The following is a 26188-nucleotide window of genomic DNA, read 5'->3' on the forward strand; positions in this document are numbered from 1 at the left end:
GGCAAGGTTGAACAACCTGCCCCCTGATCTTGTGTGGAGGAAAATTCCTTCTTCAGCCTATTATTCATACTACCCCATCTGAAAGGGCAGCAAACAGCTGATCTCAGCCTCTTTTCCTCTGTAGCTGGGATCTAGGTGATGCACAAGAACAGACTGAATGAGTAACCCACTGATCTTTCACCATCCCTGTGGGGAAGCTGCCAGCTTCTGCTCAACAGATGTCCTGGTGACCAACCTAGACCAGGAACTGACCATGTGGAAACCACTGGCACCAAGCAATGTCCTGGATACAATAACCCACCCCACCACTTGCATGGTATGTTTTCTCTGTGTGCAGCTAACAGGTTCCTAGCTAAAATAGCACTATTTCAAAATTGTTATTTACCTTGATATCCACATGGTCAAAATACCAAAAAAATTACAATCTTAGAAAATGAGAGCACAAAATGTGAACAATTCACTTTGTGTTCACTTTTTCCAGTTTCAACATTTCTGCTGGGATTCCACCATACAGTGTTTAGAATGTTAATTTTCACTACATCCATCTGGCAGATTTCATCAAGTCTCAGCCAGGTTTCTGGAAGCTTGTTCTCTTATGAAGAGAGTGAATGGTGATGAGAGAAACTGATAGTCATGTGAGTGATTACCATAGGTACTAGTTCATCTTCCATTGCATTGCTCATGAGCTTTCTGGAATTCAGGTTAGGGAATGTAGTTGCTGGGTGGGGAGTGAGAGCATGGAGAAGGTACTGGGATAGTCAGGTGGGGACAGAAACATGGAGCCAGAGAGCAGAACAGTTGGGTAAAGTGGAATCTGGGGCCTGGATATGAGGCCTGAATTGAAGCAAGAACGAACCAGCATCAGTTCCTTGTTATTTGGCAACTGGGGACAGCAGAGTCCAGGCCCTGACACAGAGAGAGGCAGTCCCGATGTTGAATCCAAGAGTGGATGTGTTCCTCAGCTGAGGCGTTAGTCTTAAGGAACATGGAATTGTTCTTAAAGTTAGGGACAGGAGCAGACACACTCTGGAGTCCGGAACAGGTTTGGAGGTGTTCCTGGGACTAAGGGCAGGTGCTAAAGGTTAGGAAGTGTGGAAATGTTGTCTGAGCAGAGGACAGGAGCAAACACATTACAGAACCTAGGGCAGGAGTGGAGGCATTCCTGGGGCTGAAGATAGGAACAGACTGTTCTTTGGACTGGAGCCATGCATAGTGTATTCCAGGGATGGTGAGAGCTGGTTGTGCATAACATTTAGTATATACCCTGTGTTCAGGCAGTTACATTGGCCCTAGATGTACCAATATGTATTGGGCCAGTCTGGAGGGAGAGGAGGCCACGATTTCCTGCTTGCAATGACCTTTGATGCTGACCAACACTGTGACAAAAACTGTGTAGTATTTGCATAGTATTTTTTAAATTAATGGTCTCATTGGGTAAAATTAATGTTCTCTAAAATTGTGTTGCTAAATAAATAGCACAGTTATAATAATGAATTTTAATCTAATCTATTAGACCCAGTACAGGGATGTTCAACCTTTTGGATACATATGCCACAATCAGTGAATGACCCACAGATGGTTACATAAAAATGTGAGACCCCTCCAACACAAACATTAAACCCCGTATGCAAAAACACCAGCCTCCCATCTATACCAAAATCAAAGCCCCCCCCCCCGCCCCTCATTCACAAAGATCCAAACTTCCCAGGGAAAAGATTGCTGGCTTAGCTTTCTGCTATTTACTTTTAGATGTGACTTAGCCTGCTTTACTGCTGCCTGTGTGACCCACTCCACCCGCCCCCAGTTCACACTGGTCCATTATCATCCTCAATTATTTGCTTTGATCTCTCTCTCTGCTGTCTCTGTGCCTACAGCCACACAGAGTTTGACAAATTGAAAGCTTCAGCCTCAGTTCCTTAAATCTCCCCAGCCAGGAAGACTGGTAAAAGCTAATTTTTGATTGTTACCAAGAATCCACCAATCAGTGAGCAACCCTTACTCATCCACCAAGTCTTGAATATTTGAAGCCTCATCATCAATTGCCGTATTTCCAACATGAAAATGCTGGACCATCATTAGTAAGCTTCCAAGGTCTGTAATTGGTGTTCAGCACAAAGAAGACAAGAGCCAGAGGCCAAGTAAAAGACCACAGGCTATGTTACGGATACCCTCAGCTTAGTGGATGAGCTGCTCAGTAACTCCTCCACTGTATGCTGTTCCAGTAAAGACTATATCATATTCCTACTTTTAAGATACAAACGTTATTCAATGTGGAATCTTTGAAATTGACTTCTCCTTTAAAAAAGTGGACAATGTGCTGCAAGATGGCCACTGAAGGTCAGATGACCTGGTCTGTATATTCAAAAACTGCTTCAATGTCTCGCAAGGACAAAAGGATACATTCCAGGCTAAGAGGTATCGACTACACCCATCCTGGAACCATCAAGAGATGTTCCTGAATTGAATGGATTTCTTCTGAGACAAAGAAGGTGTGAAGTAGGCACATCATAACAGAATGATACTCATCCAGACTTAAATGGATTCCACATCCTGATCAATTGTGTGGCCACACCAGGGAAGAAAGTCATGTATCAACTGACAGAGACTCAAATTTAATGGATTTTTGACCTTAAACAGTAACCCTCTGGAGAGAGAGAGAGAATCACAGCAACATCACAGAAAAGCAGTCCAGCCAGGGGCTTTGGAAAGATCCAGCCTAAACAAGGAGAAGAAACCCTGCTGCTAATTCTACACTTCAACTTGGTACAGCAGAGAAATGAAAGTGGTTGCCACCTCCAGTCTGAAATCTTAACCACCAGAAATCTACAAGTACAAAAACACAGGCCTGCATCTTTTAAAAAGACTGCACTTAGAAGATTCAACAGGTTTACTATAAACCACAAACACCAACCACACCTTGAACTTTACCCTTTACCTTCTAACTATCTTCTCTTGTGAGTGAATGTGAGAGTGAATGTGTGCATGAGTGGTGTTGCGAACATTTTGGGGAATGAATATTGTTCAATAAATATCTTCTGTTTTGGACCTACTAGAAAACCTGCCACTGTCTGTTTATTTGGCAAGTAAAACATTCAAGGGCTAACTCATCATTTTAAAAAAAAGATTGCAGTCAGTTGGGAGGTGAACAGTGGGAACCACCCACACCCCCTTACCTCCTGTCCAAAACAATGCTCAGATTTGTCAGTTGAGATGAGATAGGGTTTGGCTATGATGCCACTCATTCAGTTTTGTATGTGCTGTGATTTTCGAAACAATGATGATTATAATATATGCATTCATAAATAGACAAAGAGAAATACAACTTGGACAAAACATTCCATTTAAAAAAATGACTTCATGGTATTCCATGATATTGCAAATATGTTGGGTACTTTGACCCCAATTTCAATGATCATTTTCAGTATTATCAAACAAATTATATTGTGTCATATCTAAAACAAGCTATGAAATATGTCCAGAACAATGGCAACAGGAAGAGAATGGAAAATATACATCTTGTATTTTGGGATATCGGACAAGGGACCTTGCAATGAATGGTATGTGAGTAAAATAATGTAACTTTCCTACAGGTTCCCACATTGCTTCATTTTTTCTGGATCCTTATTCACGCCCAAATGAGAAGGAAAGAGGTTCTTGGACAACATCCTTTATTTGTGAGTCAACCTCAGGCAACCGTGGGGAAAGGAACGTGACAAAGTTCTGTGAGACTCGTGATTAAGTTGCACTGGCAAGTAATGTTGGCATGTGAGATGCAGAAATATCTACTTTCTTGCCAATGGTTTCCTATGCAAAACATACCAGTTTAATAATATTGACTCAATAGCTTGGTCCAGCTGGTTACCACAACAAGTAGTTGAGCCATATAAACCAAGAAGTGTCCAGGTTTTTGAAGCCTTTTTTGATCATTAGAAATTCTGCCTCTTAAATGTTCTTTGTACCCTTGACATGGCTCTAATATCCTTCCTATAATATTGCTTTAAGTGATAAAGCAGTAGTCAAAACAGGAATTTGAGTACATTTTGTTTAGTCTGTAATTTTTCTTTGCATTGTGTGCTACAACATTAGTATCCATTCCACTAAGCAATATAAAACATTTTTTTTTTACATATTCATTCATGGGATGTGGGTCTTGCTGGCTTTATTGCCCATCCCTAATTGCCTTGAACTGAGTGGCTTGCTAGGCCATTTCCGGGGGCATTTAAGAGTCAACCACATTGCTGTGGGTTTGGAGTCACATGTAGGCCAGATCAGGGAAGGACAGAAGATTTCCTTCCCTAAAGGATATTAGTGAACCAGATGGGTTTTTACAGTAATCAATGATGGTTTCATGGTCACCATTAGATTAGCCTTTAAATTCCAGGTTTATTAATTGAATTCAAATTTCACCATCTACCATGTTAGGATTCAAACTCACGTCCCCGGAGTATTAGCCTGGGCCTCTGGGCTACTAGTCCAGTAACATTACCACTATGCCACCAGCTGGTTAACTAAACTGAGGTTCATGGAATAGGAGGGTCAGTTTAAGGCCAGAAAACAGCAAGTCATGGTAAATGGTTGTTTTTCAGACTGAAAGATGGTAGACAGTAGTGTTCCCCAAGGATCAGTGCTGGAACCACTGGTTTTTTTTGCTATATATAAATGACTTGGATCTTGGAACATAGTGTAGAATTTCAAAATTTGCCAATTACACCAAACCTGGAGGTGAGGCAAACGGTGAGGATGATATGAACTGCCTGCAACAGGACATAGATAGGCTAGCAGAATGGGCAGAGAGGTGCGAGATGGAATTTAATACTGACAAGTGTGAGGTGATGCATTTTTGCAGAAGAAATAGGGCGAGGCAATATATACTTAATGGCACAGTTCTAAAGGGTGAGCAGGGACAGAGGGACCTGGGGGTCAATGTGCATTGATCCTTGAAGGTGGCAGGACATACTGAAAGAGTGGTTAGTAAAGCAGATTGTATCTTGAGCTTTATAAACAGAGGCATTGAATACAAAAGCAGGGAAGTTATGCTGAACCTTTATAAAGCATAAGACCAGTTCTGGTCACCAAACTTTAGGAAGGATGTGAGGGTTTTTGAGAGGGTGCAGAGGAGATTTACCCGAGTGGTTTCAGGGATGGGGTATTTTAGTTGATAAGATTAGGTTGGAAAAACTGAGTTTGTTCTCCTTAGAACAAAGGACATTGAGGGGAGATTTAATAGAAATGTGCAAGATTATGACAGGCTTAGATCCGTTAGACAAGGAAAAACTGTTCCCATTAACTAATGGTACAAGGACTAGGGAACACAGATTGAAGGTTTTGGGTAAGAGGTGCAGGGGGAATATGAGGCAGCACTTTTTTACGCAGCAGGTGGTAATGACCTGGAACTCGCTGCCCACAAGGGTGGTGGAAGCGGAGATGATCAATGAATTTAAGAAGAAATTGGATGTCCACTTGAAGGAAATAAACTTACAGGGCTATGGGGATTGAGCAGGGGAGTGGGACTGACTGAATAGCTCAGTGAAGAGCTGGCATGGACTCGATGGGCCGAATGGCCTCCTTCTGTGCCATAAATGACTCTATGACTCTAATATGCCGAGCTTTTCAGTGATTTATCATGCTGTACACCCCATAAAGACTCTGTAATCTATTATTATCCATCCAATGTTTTTGTTGTATGATCTACTGCTGCTATTAATAACAGTAGAAATAAAACTAATCTGAACATATTCTAGAAATTTGTCAATTACAATCAAACACTGTGTCGGATACAACCATGCATTGTAATGTGCTTGCAGTGTCGGTTACAACCATGGAAACTGGGCTGACTGATCCTTTGTCCCCTTCACCGTCAGGTCAGACTACCTGAAGGTGCTGGGGATATGGTTCGGAAGGGCCGGGGCGTGCACCAAAACCTGGGAGGAGCGAGTAGCCAAGGTACAACAAAAGTTGAGCATGTGGGGGCAGCGATCTCTCTCCATTGTGGGTAAGAACCTGGTCATCAGGTGTGAGGCGCTCACGTTGTTGCTGTACGTGGCGCAGGTCTGGCCCATACCCCACTCCTGCGCTGTGGCGGTCACCCGAGCCATTTTCCGCTTCATCTGGGGATCTAAAATGGACCAGGTCCGGAGGGACACGATGTTCAAATCTCTGGATAAGGGCGGGAAAAATGTACCCAACGTGGCCCTCATCCTGATGACCACCTTCGTGTGCGGCTGCATCAAGCTGTGTGTAGACCTCCAGTACGCAAAATCCAAGTGTCACTACGTGCTGAGGTTCTATCTGTCCTCGGTGTTGCAAAGGATGGGCCTGGTCACATTGCCGCGGAACGCTCCATCCAGTTGGACCGTGCCGTACCACCTATCCTTCGTGGAGCAGTTTCTGCGGGAAAACACCTTTGACCACCGATCCATCAGGGAGTGGTCTGCACGGAATGTCCTCAAGGCCCTACGGGAAAAGGAGACGGTGGATCCTGTCAGATGTTTCCCCGAGCAGACCGTCGAAGTCATTTGGCGGAATGCCTCATCACCAGAACTTTCAAACAAGCACCAAGATGTAGCTTGGCTGGTGGTGAGAAGGGCCCTCCCCGTCAGATCCTTCATGCACGCCCGAAGTCTCGCCCCCTCCGCGCAATGCCCCCGCGGTGGCTGTGGTGGGGAAGAGACGGTTGCCCACCTCCTCCTGGAATGTGTCTTTGCAAAGCAGGTGTGGAAAGAGATGCAGTGGTTTTTGTCGAGGTTCATCCCAAGCAGCTCTGTAACACAGGAGTCTGTGCTCTACGGGCTGTTCCCAGGGACGCACACCGAGACAAACATCAACTGCTGCTGGAGGACAATCAATTCGGTGAAAGACGCCCTTTGGTCTGCCCAAAACTTGCTGGTCTTCCAGCGCAAAGAGTTGTCCACCACCGAATGTTGCAGACTGGCACATTCCAAGGTCCAGGACTACGTGCTGAGGGACGCACTAAAGCTTGGGGCAGCCGCAGCAAAGGCTCAATGGGGAAAGACCACAGTGTAAGGTCCCCCCACCAAGCTGAACTGAGGGGCTGGATCCATGGGAAACCCCTCGAACTGTATCGGGAAAATTTCTGTCTCCTGTATAATGTAAAAATGTATCTGGCATGACAATGAAATGGAAGGGTTGTGAGGCAACTCATAATTGTATCGAAGGAAACTGATCACCTTGGCACTGTTTGTATTTTTTGACATGATGCTGTTTTAAACTGTTTGGGAATGTAATTTTTACAGATTTTTATGAACAAAGTATATTTTGGAAATAAAAAAAAAGTCGGTTACAACACACTGTAATGTGTATGTTGTATCAGTTACAACCACGCATTGTAATGATAAAGCTTTATTGGTTACAACTGCATGCTGTAATGAATAAAATTTATCAGTTATATTGTAATCAAAAAGCTAAATCAATTATATAACTAATAAATCTTCTTAATTACAGATACGTTATGTGGTGAGCCTGACGAGTCAAACTGAAAGGGAAATTAACACACATAACACAAAGATCCTTCATACAAAATATTTTTGTTGCTGTATTATTTTTGTTACTATTTTGTCATTCTCTCCCCAACAGCCAGGAGCAACCTGTTACACAAGAAGCCTGTTGCATTCCTAACGTGTAACCAACTCCCACCAGTTGGCTCTGTCCCATCACTCTTGTCATTTTCAGAGATCAAAACCCTTTTTCACGAGGTAAGGCAACAGTGTGGGTTTGCCAGATGTAGCTTTCAAACCAAATGTTGCCAAGTTTAATCAAATTTGCAAGTGCTATTCACGGAATGTAAATGTGCAAAATTTCCCAGTCCACAACTAAAAGGTCCATTTTCTGCTCTTACACTCCTGGAGCAGAGCAATGCATGTCAGCCATACGAATTGGAATATCGGGCATGTACGCTGCACAACCCACCTGATTCTCTTTGCCCATTAACTTAAATGGACAGAAGGTTAGGTGAGCTGTGTAATAGGCTCAGTGTCCTCCATACCCAGTATTCAGGTAGGTATTCCTAGCTTGGGCTGCTTTGTGTCAAGGGGTTGAACTTAGTGGCGCCGGTGGGGCTCCTGGCACTGGGCCAAAAAGGTGGGGGAATCCTGCCTTGCCATTTGGAGCCCCTCTGGCACGATTCTACGGCGGCAGGCAAATTAACAGCTTGTCACTAGCATCACCGTCCCTTTAAAGATGAGGATCCCACCTCCGAGAGCTACTGGCCAATCACAGAGCCCGCAGCTCAGTAGTATTGGCAGCACCACTGGGAGTGGTGGCTACTGTTGGAACAACAGGAGGCCTGGGAACTAGACCCAACCTCTGCAGGCCTAGACCCCAGGTAAGTGAGTCGGAGTCACCAGGGCCATTCCAGCAGGCGCCAGCGATGGAGGAAGGGGGGGGGGTTGGGGGTAGGGTAGTCCTTATGTAGTGGGGGAGGGGTGTCCAGGCAGGTGGGTTGTTTGCTGGCGGGGGCCCTCCGTGGGCCAGAGGACGTTTCCCCCCACTCCGCCAAGTTAGCAGGGAGGTCACCTCTTTTACTGGATGACCACCCTGCATGGTGGTGAACAATAGCCTTTGCATTGAATGTTGACGACTTTTAATCCGTTGGTTTATAGATACCCAGAGGTAATTGGTTAATGCGGATATCACTCTTTGGAGAAAAGTTTGTGAGACCCTCACAGCAGGATCTATCATGCAGCCTGCACACAGTGGATAATCCCAGCATATGCCTGGGATTTTCCCACAGTGCTCTGGCTGGGAACGATGCAAACTTTCCCCTTGTATATCTACATATTTCACTCAATATCACAGTAGATGGACTATTCGGTTTGTGTTCACTGTGAATTCTGTTTACAGTTTGGACACGCACTGCAGCACATGCTAACCACAGTACCATACGGCATGGCAGCCGGGCTCAATAACATTGAATGGGATGCCATTGAATTCCCCTCCCAGTTTATGGAGAACTGGCTCTATGATAACAACACAATAGCACTGATCAGTGGCCATTACCAGACAGGAGAACCATTACCACAGAGTACCTTTGAACAACTATTGAAAGGTACAGAGTAGTATTCAAATCCGTTTTCTTCATCCTCTGTTTTCTTTAATATTTAAAGCAATACTAATATCGCAGATACTGTGGGAGTTATTTTAGCCAAAGACTGAAAACAGGTGCTAAATGTGTGCAGTGCTAATTTGAATGTCTGGATTTAGCGTACAATTTTGGTCCTAATTGCTGATTACTATAATTTGAACTTGCCTGGAGAGGCTAAACCAGAAACTTGTAGGTTTAGCACTCAAGTTCTGATTAGTCACAGTTTTTGTGGAGCAGTATATGTGGCTCCTTACACCCTCTTCTACTGAAGGTGTGGAGTGCCCTGGCTGACACATAGTGACACATTTCAGGATGATTTTGAGACTATGGTGGGGGTTGGGGGGGTGGGGAGTGGGGGGGGGAGGAGCATACAGGATCTCAGACGTAACACTGAAGGTTATGGCGGAGGAGGTCCAGAGGAGGAGGGATGTCCTGTACCCACAGGGTAGGGGGGGAAGGATCCACCTCTTCCTCCTGACCCTCTCTTCTGCAGCAGCTGGTGCTGTTCTGCTTGGCTTGTGTCCTCTTCCCATTCCTCATCCAGACCAAGGGGGACCCCTCAGAAGATGTGCATTCCCTTCCTCCTGAAGTCTCCTTTAAGGTGTCCAATAAAGTTGACCGGCATAGCACTTATGTTTTTTAGGTGAAGTCCTCAGAGAATTTTGGATTAAATGTTGCTCGAGCTTTGGTGAAGTCTTGACAAATGTCCCAGAAAGGCTCACAATGTGTTTAAGAGGTCCTCTTCACAGCTCCAGCAGCAATGAGCATGAAATGATGAGCATCCCTTTAAGTAGCACTTGAAATCAACATCAACGCCTAGTTTACTCCGAAACAACTGGTCGCTGTTAGGAGAAGACGGTAGGACAAAGGATAGCTGTCAAAATGCCAAAACAGCCTCCTTAATGAGTTGCTAGCAGACATTTAAAGCGGCAATCAGCCCCTTAACGAGCCTTCAGGCTATCATTCCTAGCACATCCTTCAACACCTTTAACAAGACAGCAACTTTCACTAAACATAGGCTTAATTGTGATGATGATTGAGGGATAAATATTGACCAGGACACTGGGGAGAACTCCCCTGCTCTAATTCGAAATCGTGCCATGAGATCTTTTATGTCCACCTGAAAGGACAGAAGTGGGCTTGCTTTAATGTCTTATCTGAAAAACAGCACCTCTGATAGTGTAGCACTCCCTTAGCACTGCACTGAAGTGTCAGTCTTGATTTTTGTGCTGAGGTCCTGGAATGGGACTCTTATAGGAAAATGGTAGTGGACGGTATACCAGAGAATACTTAAAACACCAACTGTTTCATTTTTATTTGACCAACATTCCTCCTCAACCAACCCCAACAGAAACAGATTAACTGGCCAATTCTTGTTTGTGGAATTTGGCTACACACAAATTATAGAATCATAGAACGGCATAGAAGGAGGCCATTTCTTAGCACTCTGTGGCTCTCAAGCCAAAGCTGAAGCCCTGTTAAAATGCATGGAGCTGGAGAGCAGGAGAGTACTAATGCTGAGTCTCCTTTGGGAAACAAAATTTGGAATTGGTGGCCATGTTTGCCTGTGCAATGATGGCTGCACTTGAAAAGTGATTCATTGGCTGTTAAGTACTCTGGCCATCCTGAGGAGGTGATAAACTGTAACATAAATGCAAGTTCTGTTTATTTCTGAAAAGCACCACTATTTCATTTTAGCAACACAGTATTCCCATTTTGGTTTTGGAAGTTAAGGTCTTGGCTCCAAAAGAATAGGATGGTAAATCACATGAAGTCAAAACAATATGGCAGCCAAATCTTTTGATTTTATAAAATCATTATTCACTCTCAGGATGTGGGCATCACTACCAAAGCTAGCATTTATTATCAATCCCAAGCTGCCCTGGACAAATGAGTGGCTTGCTAGACTACATCAGAGGGCAGTTTAGAGTCAATCACTTATGTGCAGGATTGCAGAGGACGTATAGGTCAGCCTGCAGAAGGACATCAGGTTTCTTTCCCTACAGGCCATTAATGAAATAGTTAGCTCTTTAAAGCAATCCAACAGTTTCAACATCACTTTTACTGATACCAGCTCTTTATTACCAGATTTCTTCAAACTGATTTCAAGTTCTTAAACTGCCATGGTGGGATTATGAATTCATATTCTCTGCATTATTGGGCAAGGCCTCTGGATTACTAGTCCACTAACATAACCACAACACCATTGTACCCCTCTGATGAAGGCTCTGTAGCATTTGATACAAAACAATTTATATTACTAGTAATTCATTTTGAGAAAATACTGCTAATAACTCTATCTGCAATTTTAGCTGAAGCATTTACCTGTTTAAAATGAACAGTAAACTGCCTGTGTTAAAACAGCAGACAGAGAAAGCCATACTAATATTGTAGCAGTCATGTCTAAGATTAAAATATTTTAATGGCGTAGTAAGAAACAATGCATTTTGTAAATAATAGATTTGTTGTTCATTCTTGGGATGTGGGTTTTGCTGGTAAGGCTGATATTTATTGCCCATGATTGACAGCCATTGAGAAGGTAGATGGTGATCTGCCTTTTTGAACCACTGCAGTTCCTATTGGGAGAGATGGTGGTGTAGTGGTAATGTCACTGAGCTGTTGCCTTAGGGCCATGGGTTCAAATCCCATATGGCAGCTGGTAGAATTTAAATTATGGGGGGGGGGCAGATAAGAAAGTGGAGTTGAGACCACAACAAGATTGGTTATGATCTTATCAAATTGTGGAGTAGGCTCAAAGGGTGGAATGGCCTACTCCTGCTCCTAAGTCCTATGTGTGTAGGTACACCCACAGTGCTGTTAGGAAGGGAGTTTCAGGATTTTGGCCCAGCGACAGTGAAGGAATGGTGATATAGTTCCAAGTCAGGGGATAGTGTGTGGCTTGGAAGGGAACCTGGAGGTGATGGTGCACCTACTGCCCTTATCCTTCTAGGTAGTGGAGGTCACGGGTTTGGAAGATACTGTCAAAGAAGCGTTGGCAAGTTGCTGCAGTGTATCTTGTAGATAGTACACAGTGCACCAGTGGTGTGGGAGTGAATATTTTAGGTGATGGATGGGATGCCAATCAAGTGGGCTGCTTTGTCCTGGGTAGTATTGAGTTTCTTGAATGTTGTTGCAGCTGTATATATCCAGGCAATTGGCAAGTATGCCATCACACTGCTGACCTGTGCCTTGCAGGTGACGGAGAGGCTTTGGGGAGTCAGGAGGTAAGCTATTCGCCACAGAATACCCAGCCTCTGATTACAATAGATTGGCACAATGCACATGATTCACCATGTAGGTTTTAGTTCTGCTAGATACAACTTACTGTCTTGTGAAGCAATGTACACATCAGAGAGTATTTACATATGTAAAAAGTCAACTCTGAAATGTGAGAAAATACAAAAACATGTCCAAAATCAAAGTGTTTGGGTGCAGTATGTCTCCCAGAAAATAAATCCTGTAAGCGAAATTGAAGCTATACCCACTTCTGAAACTAACCCGATACTATTGGAGAATAGTATCAATAAACAGAAAAGATGAATATGATGTTCTACACAACAATGAACTCATGCAAAAGCATCTGAAAATAGGTTTTGATGAAAAATAGAGGGTGCAAAAAATTGTAAGTGATGGATTGACTGTGAAAATAGGTCAGGATATCCTTAGATAATCAAACAGTTATATTTATGACCTCTGATTTGCATAAACTGCTTCCAATTGGCCAATTGGATGATCCATCTCAGCTTCCTCCTGAGGTCCACAGCAAGACAGATGCCAGTCTTTAGCCAATTCGATTCACTCCATGTGATATCAACAAACAGCTGAGCACACTGGACACAGTAAAGGCTGTGGACCCTGAAAACATCCCGGCTGTAGTACTGAAGACTTGTGCACCAGAACTAGCCACACCCCTAGCCAAGCTGTTCCAGTGCAGCTACAACACTGGCCACCCACCCCGACCAAGTGGAAAATTATCCAGGTATGTCCTGTCCACAAAAAACAGGACAAACCCAATCCACCAATTACTGCTCCATCAGCCTACTCTGAATCAAAGTGATGGAAGGTATCGTCAATAGTGCTATCAAGTGGCACTTACTCACCAATAGCCTACTCCAATGCTCAATTTGGGAACGGCCAGGAGCATTCAGCTCCAAACCTCATTACAGAAGAGCTGAATTCCAGAGGAGAGGTGAGAGTGACTGTCCTTGACATCAAGGCAGCATTTGACAAAGTGTGGCATCAAAGAGCCCTATTAAAACTGAAGTCAATGGGACTCGGGGGAAAAACTCTCCACTGGTTGGAGTCATACCTAGCACAAAGGAAGATGGCTGTGGTTGTTGGAAGCCAATCATCTCAGCCCCACGACATCGCTGCAGGAGTTCCTCAGTCCAAGGCCCACCCACTTTCATCTGCTTCATCAATGACCTTCCCTCCATCATAAGGTCAGAAATGGGGATGTTCGCTAATCATTGCACAGTGATCAGTCACATTTATAACTCCTCAGCTAATGAAGCATGCAGCAGGACCTGGACAACATTCAGGTTTGGGATGGCAAGTAACATTTGTGCCACACAAGTGGCAGGCAATGACCATCTCCAACAAGAATCTAACCATCACCCGTTGACATTCAACGGCATTGCCATCCCTGAATTCCTCACTATCAACATCCTGGGAGTAACCATTGAGCAGAAACTGAACTGGACCAGTGTTATGAATGCTGAACTTTGTAGTATGGTTATGTTTTAAAAGTTGTGATCTTTAATGCGGAGGAAAATTCCTTCTTCCTCCACACAAGATCAGGGGGCAGGTTGTTCAACCTTGCCCGTCTAAGAGCGAAGTCCAAAGTACGGAAAGTCCTCATCAGGGAACTCCTCTTTGCTGACGATGCTGCTTTAACATCTCACACTGAAGAGTGCCTGCAGAGTCTCATCGACAGGTTTGCGGCTGCCTGCAATGAATTTGGCCTAACCATCAGCCTCAAGAAAACGAACATCATGGGGCAGGACGTCAGAAATGCTCCATCCATCAACATTGGCGACCACGCTCTGGAAGTGGTTCAAGAGTTCACCTACCGAGGCTCAACTATCACCAGTAACCTGTCTCTAGATGCAGAAATCAACAAGCACATGGGAAAGGCTTCCACTGCTATGTCCAGACTGGCCAAGAGAGTGTGGGAAAATGGCGCACTGACACGGAACACAAAAGTCCGAGTGTATCAAGCCTGTGTCCTCAGTACCTTGCTCTATGGCAGCGAGGCCTGGACAACGCATGTCAGCCAAGAGCGACGTCTCAATTCATTCCATCTTCGCTGCCTCCGGAGAATACTTGGCATCAGGTGGCAGGACCGTATCTCCAACACAGAAATCCTCGAGGCGGCCAACATCCCCAGCTTATACACACTACTGAGTCGGCGGGGCTTGAGATGGCTTGGCCATGTGAGCCGCATGGAAGATGGCAGGATCCCCAAAGACACATTGTACAGCGAGCTCGCCACTGGTATCAGACCCATCGGCCGTCCATGTCGCCGCTTTAAAGACGTCTGCAAACACGACATGAAATCCTGTGACATTGATCACAAGTCGTGGGAGTCAGTTGCCAGCGTTCGCCAGAGCTGGCGGACAGCCATAAAGGCGGGGCTAAAGTGTAGTGAGTCGAAGAGACTTAGCAGTTGGCAGGAAAAAGACAGAGGCACAAGGGAAGAGCCAACTGTGTGCACAAGGGAAGAGCCAACTGTGTAATAGCCCTGACAATCAAATTTTTCTGCAGCACCTGTGGAAGAGCCTGTCACTCTAGAATTGGCCTTTATAGCCACTCCAGGCGCTGCTCCACACACCACTGACCACCTCCAGGCGCTAACCCATTGTCTCTCGAGATAAGGAGGCCAAAGATAAAGGTAAGATCTTTAATGCATTTTAAAACTGCCCAGAGACAAGCCAGGGGTTTTGGTTACTATGAGAACAAGGAACCCATATCAAAGAACCTTTTGAAAGCCGGGTGCAAGGTTATAACACCTAAAGGACAATGGGTTTCACTCTCCCAGATTCACCGATTGTAAACAGGGAGCCAGGGGCTCTAAAATGCAAATTCGAGTTGCAATTTTAACACCTGGAAACAAAGGAAGGCCCAAGTGGCTTTGCTATGGGTTAGACTTATTGTCTCCGAGAACTGTAAAAGCCAAAGGGCTATTGACTTTGAAGCTGGATAAATTCACGAGGCTTTCCTAGGTCTGGAGACTGTAAGAAAGAAATAAAGACCAGCAGTCAGCTGTGCAGCATAAAGAGAGAGAGAGGGGCCAGTGGGCTGTTTGCTGGAGTAACAGCTACTCTCAGAATACCGATACAGAAAACGGCTGTTAAGATTTGAACCCAGTTGGAAGACTCAAGGTTTGTGGAGGAGAATAGGCCAACAGGGTCACCAGAGATTGCCTTATTAACGGAAGACCAGTCGAATGTACTCGGAAGAAGTGAGCGAAGAGGACATTGGCTTTGAGAAGGACACTGGGAGATCCAACCCATTACAGCTGGGAGGAGTTTGGGACTTTTAACTGCAAGGATACTTTTTACGATGAGAACACTGTGTAACATATAAATGTGACGTGGAGTTTTCAAGTGTGTTAATAAGTTAATGGGAAATACCTTTCTCTGTAATTTAGTGTATTAGCTACCTACTAAGTACTGTTTAGTTAATGTTGATTTTTAGTTTAGTTGCCATAGTAAAAGTCATAAAACGTGCAATCTTGTTGTGTAATTCTTGAATTTGTCACTGGGAAGTTCATATCTGTTAAAGTTAGCATTCTGAACCAAGGTTGTAACAACCAGACATATAAGTACTTGGCTACAAGTGCTAGTCAGAGTCTGGGAATTCTGCGGTGAATAACTCACCTACTGAATCTCCAAAGCCTGTCCACCATCTACAAGAAACATTCAGGAGTATGATGGAATACTCTCCACTTGCCTGGATGGGTGCAGCTCCAACAACACTCAGGAAGCTCGACATCAGCCAGGACAAAGCAGCCCACTTGATCGGCACCCCATCCACCAATTTAAACATTCACTCCCTCCACCACCAGCGCACAGTAGCACTGTGTACCATATACAAGATGCACAGCAGCAACTCACCAAGGTTCCTTCCTCAGCACCTTACAAACCTGCAACTTCTACCATCTAGAAGGACAAGGGCAGCAGATGGGTGGGAACACCACCACCTGCAAGTTCCCCTCCAAGCCACACACCATCCTGACTTGGAAATAAATCACCGTTCCTTCACTGTCCCTGGGTCAAAATCTTAGAATTCCTTCCCTAACAGCACTGAAGGTATTTCTACACCACATGGACTGCACCACCTTCTCAAGGACAATTAGGGATGGGCAATAAATGCTGGTTTTGCGAATGAATAAAAAAAGAGATTTTTGTGTCCCTTCACGTCCCAAGTTCTGATCTCAATATTTCAAAGCAATAAAACTACACAATTTCATAATTTTAAAAAAGGTCTTCTTTTTTGCAGCACATCATTACAGGGGAGGGTCTATTATGCTGAGGCAGGTGTACCTTGCAGCACTAGACCTCCAGTTACACATCAGGTAAAACCTCTCCAATGTACATTAACAAAATGTTAACAGACAGGCAGGGAAAGCGATGACATTATTTAGGTTCCACTGTATGGTGCTTGACCTATAAGCTCATAGGTAGGGTACAGTTGAGGAATGTCATGCTACCCAGGTTGGGTTCGACCTCCCGCCAGAAACTACAGCCCCTCCATCATAGCATTCCACTGTCTCTTAAATGATTGTGAGACTTCTTCCCAGCTGGAAAATTGTTCAAGTATTGATCAGTCTGACCAACTTTTTGACATCCGTCCTAAATTTGGATTTTGCTGGTTTGAATCTGTGCTCCCAAATCCTAAGGTCATACTTCATTTCAAACTCATCTGGATTTACCTTTCACTATTTTAAATGCCTCCATGAAGACCTCTCGGAGTCATCTGCTTTCTTAGATGAAAAAAAAAGTTTTTCTAGCATTTCTCCATAACTTCCTGATGTTATTGGACGTTTATTGGTCATGATTCCACTGTTTCACGTAGCCCTCCAGTACCTGTCCAACTAGCCATTCTTTATATGTGATCTCTGACAGTGTGCATCAACAGTTTACTTGACAGCATAACATCCTATAATCACAGAGATCTATGCAAATACAATGGGTCACTTGATAGTGATGAGCTGTGGGAGCCTTGGCTGATTTTTCTTCCCATTCCTAGGCCAGGCTTATTCTGGCTCTCCCTACCAATATTCCAGCCAGCCTGGATAGGAAATCCTGGGTAAATCCTGGGGTAATATTTCAACTGAGATTCTGCCAAATTCTTGCTGGGACTTCAGTGGAAGATGGACGAAACTGAGAGAAATAATGGAAGCGGCCCTTCACGTCATTTCTCTGTTTCCACCGATTTTGGGTGAAGACCCCACCATGTAACTTCCAGCTCCCACTCGCCACCCCACTTACCAACTAACCTTGGAACTCACTTTGGAAGACCACATGCGTGTGAGCTATATTGCCAGTAAGGGTATGGGTATAATTTTCTGAGTAACCAGATATTGCACGAAGTGCCAGGGCATTGCAGGAAAAGGTTTCCATCTACATTGGGAAGGAAAATGGTGAATAGTCGGCCTGCAATTTTCCAATAAGCACTGGCAGCGGGCGAGGTTCTTTGCCACTGGCACATACTTGGAAAATTGCCCCTTATTTCTCAAGTGTTCTAGATATCTTGTGGCAGCAATACACACACTCCCTGTTAAATCACAGCTCATAGAGGTTCTCATAGATGTGATTTAATGGGGTAATGATATGATTTTGCACTCTCAGCATGGAGCTTTGTCAACTGGGAGTACACATTGAGAATTTGGGTTCAAATTAAAATAAATGGATGGAAAATTGTCACGGATTCGCACCTCTTATGTTTTTAATGCTTTCAGTTTTCTAATTGTTGTCAAAGTGATCAGCCAAATGGGAAACGTTTAGTCCTAATGTTTACGTGTCATGTAAAGATTTGAGTTGTCCATCTAGGATAGGTGAGCATGATATAATATTTTTCTCATGTTTCTCCAGTACAGATTCATGGACGAGTGTTGTGAAGAAAATTGCTGAGCGGTTTACAGTGATGAAACAGATTCCTGTGAGTAATTGCTGTAAAGGTCTCCCTTCTGCGTTTGTTAAGGACTGTAGTAGGATTCAGGAATGGGAGCTCATGTGTAATTAACCTGCTAGAATCATCTGAAGAGATTACTAACATAGTATACAGGGTTAATGCAGGCAATGTTGTATACTTGGATTGACCAGGGTCCACCTCAGTGATTAGCAAATAACAGGTTTGTTTTCTTTGGGAAAAAGACTTTTGAGGTGACCTAATTGAAGCTTTCGAGATTTTTATGTGAATTGACAGTTGTTCACTGTGGTGAAGGCTTCAGAGGATACATGTTAAAATAAGGAGGATTGGAGTAAGAAAGGGGGCAGGATTTTCAGTCCCTGATAGGGACAAACACGGAGTCGGGTGCAAATATTCACAGTGCCAGCCAGCATATCTGTTTGCCGGCATCATCTTGCCCCAGGCCATTTTCTCAGAGATTGGCGGCCAAATGACTGCCTGCTCACAAGCGATGGGTAGCCCACTGAGGATACTTAATGGCCTATTAAGTCCTATTGTCAAGAGGCCGGCTGGAATTTTTCAGTTGACCTTCAGGATCCCTGGGGCATTGGGACTAGGCCAGCTGATTGGAGGTGGCCTGCTAGTGGCAGATTGGAGAGCCAGCACTCCAAGCAGGCTTTGAGGCCTGCCCCACCTCCCTGGCTTTAGCTGTAGCAGCAGGCTGTCCTGTGGAGGTCCACCTCTCTGCAATGGTGGCCCAGCTGCTGAAGCCATCTTTTTTGAATATGAAAGTTTAAAATGTTGGAGAGAGGGTAGCTCAAATAGAGTTGCCCCTCCCCCCCTCTCTTACCTGACCTGCAGGCTTTATCTCATTCCAAGCTGGAGGGCCTCCTATTGGCTCTCCAGCTTCGAGAGCTTGTCCGTCATCCTTACTTGGATGGTGAGCCCACCCTCTTGCCACTCACTGGCCAATTCAGATAAAACTACTGCCAGGTGACTGTTCCCCACACAGCGTGGGGCCATGACCCCCATTTGACCCTGACGTTGGTGTCCCGATGCAAAAGGTAAAATCAAGTGGATATTTTATATGCAAAAGATGTCGGATTTGTGTAATAAATTACCTGAGAAGGTCACAGAAGTGGACAAGATACTATTTTTATTCATTCCTGGAATGTAAACATTGCTGGCCAGGCCAATATTTAGTGCCCATCCCCAATTGCCCTTGAGAAGGTGGTGGTGAGATGCCTTCTTGAACCGCTGCAGTCCCGTGTGGGGTAGGTACTCCCACAGTGCTGTTAGGAAGGGAGTTCCAGGATTTTGACCCTGCGACAGTGAAGGAACAGCAATATAGTTCCAAGTCAGGATGGTGTGTGACTTGGAGGGGAATTTGCAGGTGGTGGTGTTCCCATGCATCTGCTGCCCTTGTCCTGCTAGTCGGTAGAGGTCATGGGTTTGCAAGGTGAAATATATTCAAGAGACAAATAAAAGTTTTTTTCATTCAGTTTTGCTTCCCATCCCTGAAGGTAGTGACTGCTCTCTGGGTGTAGCTCTACACAGCTGTGCACCCAAGTGGCAATTATTCACAAGTGAGGCTTGGAGGCATTGGAAGGCTGTTTGATGATGAGAGGTGTCACAGCCATGCCTTAATCTTATCTGCAGCAAATGTCCTTACACATGAACCATGACCAGGGCCCCTGGCCAATTCTCAACTCCCTAACCCAGGAACTCTGAGGACAACAATAGCTGCCATGTTGCCACTCTGGCCGACATTGCCAAATTCAGCACCTTTCTGATCGGTGTGAGTCTAGATGGCATTTCTGAAAAGAGAAGGGCTGTGGGAAATGATGAGAAAGTGGTTAAGTAAGGTTGGTCTCTGAAGAAGAGATAGATCTAATGACCTTTCCCACTTCTTCTCACATTGTAATTAAAGTCTTTGGTGACGTGCTTCTATTTGATATGTTTCCTGCTGGCATATGTTTACACTGATGGCAGTTTTTATAGGCTTCACAAAATGCATTGTAACAGTGCAGATCTAAATGTGGATTGATGTTGCCCCAGAGCTAAATTGCTTGCCTGTATATTTAGATTTATAACAGCGAAAGTGTTAAAGCTGATTAACGAAAGGATTTTCATTCTTCCTCCAATCCACGTGTTCTCACTCTCAGGAGGATTGTGTCCTTTGCACATTTCTGCACATCTTCTCTGGAGGTTATGCGGCTGGCTATTATGCTTATGAATGGGCAGAGGTGCTTGCTCAGGATGCGTTTGGAGCCTTTGAGGAGGTCGGTTTACAAAATCAAAGTGAAGTATCCAAGACTGGACGCAGGTAAAATCTCATGATAATTTGGGGCTTCAGGTGAGGGCAGCAGTAACAAAAAAAGACATGGCGGGGTGGGGGGGGGGGGGGGCGGGGTGGGGGGGTAAGCCACAGCTCCTTCATGGTGCAAAGAAACATCAGTGCTGGGAATTTCTGTGGGGTTTCTCCAGTGGGAGATTGGTGTAAGCCCTGGAGTAACGGGTAAAAATGGCCAGTTATGCTGTTTCTCTGGGACCTGCACCAATCTCCATCTGCAATTATCCCTGCAGGATAAATTGAGCGAGAGAAGATTTAAAATCAAGTGCTGGAGGCTGGACTGAGGTTGGAGAAGGGGTTGTTTTCACTGTACTGGAGAAATGCAGAGCATTTACTGTTGCTGCACTTCTCTAGTAATATGATATTTAAATGACAACTTCTCCCTCCTAATTCATTATGAAATTCAGGCTCTCATGGCTGATGTAAAATTGGAGACAGCCAGGCAGTATAAAGAAAGAAGAAAGAATATATTTCAATAGTGTCTTTCAGGACCTCCTGACAGCCCAAAGAGCTTTACAGCTAATTAGGTATTTTTGAAGTGTAGTCACTGTTGTAATATAGGAAACATGGCAGCTAATTTGTATCACAAACAGCAATGTGCTAATCTGTTTTAGTGATGTTGGTTGCAGGATAAATATTGGCCAGGATAATAAAGTGCATGACAATTGTTTCCTGTCCCTGTCACATTGTTTATGGGAGGGGTAGGAATGTGAAAACAGCTGATTTAGGGTTAGCTGCAGTTGGCACACAACTTCCCTCCCTGCAATGTTTTGTATGTTCATTAGAGGTCAGCTGTGGTGCGTTATGAGGTGCCTTCAGTGAGTCCAAGTTGGCAGTTTTCTCAGCACCCTCTCACATGAACATTATGGACAGGGACTAGAAAAACTAATGTCTGCATTAAATGTGGGTGGGGCCAACTAGGGTATGGCTATTAACCTGTGCATAAGATATCCTAACAGGGGCATGCATTTTTCATCTTATACAGGAGTATTTGCAGTAATAACAGTGGGAGCATGAGGAGGCTTATATGTTGTTTTCTAAATCTGTGCTTTATCTAACACTGTTGCCATCTTATCCTTGTCTGCAGGTTCAGAGACACTGTGCTGAGTCTTGGGGGTGGAACTCACCCAAAGGAAGTGTTTAGAATGTTCAGAGGTCGTGACCCTCAACTTGACTTCCTCCTCAAGGCTTACAGAATTTAATGAATCCCGTTCATAATAGTTTCCAAAATACAGTCGAACTTAACTTAGCAGCCTGAGTCAGAGACAACACTATTTCATAGCTTGAATAAAATGTTTAGAGTAAAATTGAGAGGCTTTGAATTTCAAGATCCCTTAGTTTTCACCAACCAGTCCCTGGCTAATTACATCTTCAGATTTCCCTGTGACCACCCTTTTAACACATTTATGAATAATATTGTAACCTTCAAACTCTTTTGGGTTCTGTAAAGATCATTTTCTTTCAAATCGTTAGGATCATAATCATTGAGCCTCTATTTGCTGTTCATATTTATCTTGTAAGCTCTTCAAATATACTTGTGAGGCTGATCCGTTTGCTTGAGGTGTCAATAAACCGTTTCCCCCCCTTGATCCATTTAGCCTCTTCACAATTAATATTGAAACTGGCTTTCCTAAAATTGTACAGCTGCACATTGGTCTTCAGCAGATCACATCAAAGTTAGTTCATATGCTGTAAATCCTAAAATCAAAATAATTTGCGTGTGAGAGAGCAAGAGCCATGGGATGATTTACTATGTTAAAGACACTATAAAAATCAAGTTGTTGTTGTTGTAGGTTTGTTTAGTTTTTTTTAACATGTACAGAAAGTCATATTTACCCAAAGTGAGTTGCTCTGAAAGACTCACATCTTTGCCGTTGTTCATTTTAAATCCAAGTTCTACTGCAACTTCACAGGGGTAATATTCACATTCAAAGGGCAAGAGTTTAACTTATTCAAAACCCACACACTCGAAGAGATAAATCGGTCTTCTGAGTTACGCAGAAGAGGCAAACAAAGGCTGTCCAGCTAAGTGTATCGCAAGAGGCTGCCACTCATAACATGAATCAAGCTCCATATTAACTCCAGCTTCTCATTCATACAAATGGAACCTGATCTTTTAGTGCATTCTAGTCCTTTTTGTTCCCAGAATTAAAAATTGTTTGTACACAGCACTCATTATTTTTAAATCAGGTGTTCATACGTAACAATAAACTTTTAAAGACTTTGTATCTGCATTTAGAAATAGATTTATTTAAGGGATTAATTCATGTATATGAGTTGGAATGCCAGTATAATGTAAAATATCACAATGGTGCTGCCTTCAGTAGATTTCATATAATTACAGCTGGCTATACAATCCTAGTCATTTTCCACACTGATTTAAAACATTCTAACTTGGTAGATAAAAGTTGCAATTTGCCAAAGCTGTTAACTGAAGTTGTCCCTCATCCTCTTCAAGGTGCCCATGATAGAATGGTTACAGTGCAGAAGGAGGTCATTCGGCCCATCGTGTCCATACTGACTCTCCAAAAGAGCAATTTCCTTAGTTCCATTCCCCTGCCTTCTCCCCATAACCTTGCACATTCTTCCTTTTCATATATCAGTCTAATTCCCTTTTGAATGCTTCACCTGAACCTGCCTCCACCACATTCTCAGTCAGCGCATTCTAGACCTTAACCACTCGCTGCGTGAAAAAGTTTTTCCTCATGTCACTTTTGCTTCTCTGACCAAATACTTTAAATCTGTGCCCTCTTGTTCTCGATCCTTTCATGAGTGGGAACAGTTTCTCTCTATCTACTCTGTCTAGACCCCTCATGATTTTGAATACCTCTATCAAATCACCTCTCAGCCTCCTCTTTCCCAAGGAAAACTGTCCAAACTTCTCCAATCTGTCTTCATACCTGAAATTCCTCATCCTTGGAACCATTCTCGTGAATCTTTTCTGTACTCTCTCCAATACCCTCACATCTTTCCTAAAGTGCGGCACCCAGAATTGGACACAATACTCCAGCTGAGGCTGAACTAGTGTCTTATATAAGTTCAACATAACTTCCTTGCTCTTGTACTCTATGCCCCTATTAATAAAGCCCAGGACACTGTATGCTTTATTGACCACTCTCTCAACCTGTCCTGCCACCTTCAATGACTTATGCACATATACACCCAGGTAAAGGCCTGCTACCCAACCTGAACCTGACGACGTGTCGGGTTTGGGTTGGGTCGGGTCGGACCGGACACACAGGGTAAGTGCTCTGCTGGTAAGTATTAAACATTTAAAAAAGTTACCCGAGCTGGGAGTCCAGGACGAAACTAAGTCTGCACAGTCAGCGGGTGACGTCACTATGACGTCATCACACATGTGCTGCAGCTTCCTGGAGGTTCCCAGTCAGAAGGTAAGTAAAGGGATGGTTGGGTTGGGCTCGGGTCGAATCGATTTTGGAGGGACTCAGGCCGCGTCAGGCTCGGGTCCGCTGTGGATTGGTCGGGTTCGGGTCGAGTTCTTTTTCCCAACCTAAGTAGGCCTTTACACCCAGGTCCCTCTGCTTCTGCAACCCCTTTAGAATTGTACCCTTTATTCTATATTGTCTCTCCATATTCTTCCTACCAAAATGAATCACTTCACATTTCTCTGCATTGAACCTCATCTGCCACCTGTCTGCCCATTCCACCAACTTGTCTATGTCCTTTTGAAGTTCCACACTATTCTCCTCACAGTTCATAATGCTTCCAAGTTTCGTATCATCTGCAAACTTTGAAATCGTGCCCTGTACACCAAGGTCTAGGTCATTAATATATATGAGGAAAAGCAAGGTTTCAAAATGCATAACATCATGTTTCAATTCAAGGGTAGGAAATAGGAGCTCGGTTGCATCAAAAGCAAGCAGCTTCTTTTGTTTTAATTTTCCTCTCTCCTTTCCTGAAGGCACTGATACATACCTGGGGATGATTCCACAAGTTCATCTTGTTCACATCCAGTAGTGATGGGCTATTAGACCATGAAAGCATCACTGCCAAGGCCAATCTTGCCTTCATCTGATGTCCATACATGTGTACATTCCAGTAGAGGTCACTGAAGAGTGACCAGGAGCAGGAACTCTGGATATCTTCTTAGCATGGGGGAAAGAGACCAGTTATAGCACTACTAGCTGAGATCAGCTAATGAGCACAGACCGAGCAGAATGTAACACCTCCATGAACTGTTCATAGAAACATCAGGAACAGGAATAGATCTTTTAGCCCCTTAAACCTGCTCCATCGTTCAATCAGATCATGGCTGATCTGTGCCTCAACTCCATTTATCTGCCTTAGCTCCTCAACCCATGCTACCCTTACCCTTGCCTACCGACAAAGATCAATCAATTTCAGTATTGAAAGCTCCAACCAGCCCAGATCCATAGCCTTTTGGGGTAGAGAATTACAGATTTCTGCCTGATTTTCCATCTAAATGGCCTTGCTCTAATTTTATTATGTCTGTTCGTTCTGGATTCCCCCACCCAAGGAAATTGTTTTTTTGCATCTACCCTATCGAATCCTCTTGACATTTTAAACACCTCGATCAGATCACTCCTCAATCTTCTATATGACAGCGAATACAAGCCATGTTTGTGCAACCAGTTCTCAATTTAATCCTCTAAGCCCTGGAAAATTCCATTAGGAAGTGTGGAGCTCCCTTAATGATTCTTATTCAAATAAACAGAAATGAGTTTGAATTTTAAAGCAGTTACTGCACGTGCAGTCACTTTTATCATGACTTTTGATAACTACTAATTAAACAAACAATGGAATGCACTACAGTAAGACATAGATGCTGGCTGCATTATCACAGGGCTGAGGGTATTATTTTAATGCACTGTTTTATTAGAACTTCAGTTGATAAATCTTCACTTCTCTGCTCTAAGTTAATAGAAGTACTCAAAATCATGAAGTGTTTTGATAGAGTTTCCACTGGCAGGAGGGTCAGTAACCAGAGGACACAGATCTATGTATTGGCAAAACAGTCAAGGGGAGATGTAGAGAAATTGTGCAGCAAGTTGTTATCTGGAATGCAGTGGAAGGGAGGTGAAAGCAGATTCAACAGCAACATTCAAAACAGAATTAAATAAGTACTTGAAGGGAAAGAGCAAGGGAGCGAGACTAATTGGATAGATCTTTCAAAGAGCTGGCACAGGCACATTGAGCGAAATGGCCTCCTTCTGTGCTGTAAGATTCTGTGGTTCCACAAACTGGGAAAGCAGCATTTGAGCTCAGCGCATGAACGCTCTTTCAAGTGTTCTTTCGATGCTGCTTAATACAGTACCTATGAGACACCATATGCATCCCATTATAATACAAGGTCACTAGGACTACATGTTATGTCGCATGAAATATTCTTCATATTTCACTCCAAAATGACAGCAAGATTGAGAACAGATGGGACTATAAGAAGAAATAGTGTTGGAACCAGCCCATGATCCACAGAGCAACATACATCACGCTGAAAATTAATACTTACATCTAACTCTTCTAATTTTGCTTAACTAACGAAGTAGAAACAGAGCAATGATGAGTCGCCAAGGAGTGTAATTAATATCCCACTGACACCACTAACTGTAATTCACTTA

General features: G+C 43.8%; 1 protein-coding gene across 1 annotated transcript in view; it reads left to right on the forward strand.

Annotated features, from left to right (window-relative positions):
* LOC137383594 (uncharacterized) overlaps positions 1 to 21790 on the forward strand; it is a 64894-nt gene extending 43104 nt beyond the window's left edge. The window contains exons 11-17 of the mRNA XM_068056751.1: positions 5805 to 5861; positions 7594 to 7712; positions 8860 to 9064; positions 16604 to 16679; positions 18199 to 18265; positions 20401 to 20561; positions 21676 to 21790. Of these exons, the coding sequence (XP_067912852.1) occupies positions 5805 to 5861; positions 7594 to 7712; positions 8860 to 9064; positions 16604 to 16679; positions 18199 to 18265; positions 20401 to 20561; positions 21676 to 21790 (800 nt within the window). The remainder of the gene's footprint in view (positions 1 to 5804; positions 5862 to 7593; positions 7713 to 8859; positions 9065 to 16603; positions 16680 to 18198; positions 18266 to 20400; positions 20562 to 21675) is intronic.
* Positions 21791 to 26188: the final 4398 nt, after the last annotated feature.

The sequence above is a fragment of the Heterodontus francisci genome, chromosome 24 (genome assembly GCF_036365525.1).
Source record: "Heterodontus francisci isolate sHetFra1 chromosome 24, sHetFra1.hap1, whole genome shotgun sequence".
Classification (NCBI taxonomy): domain Eukaryota; kingdom Metazoa; phylum Chordata; class Chondrichthyes; order Heterodontiformes; family Heterodontidae; genus Heterodontus; species Heterodontus francisci.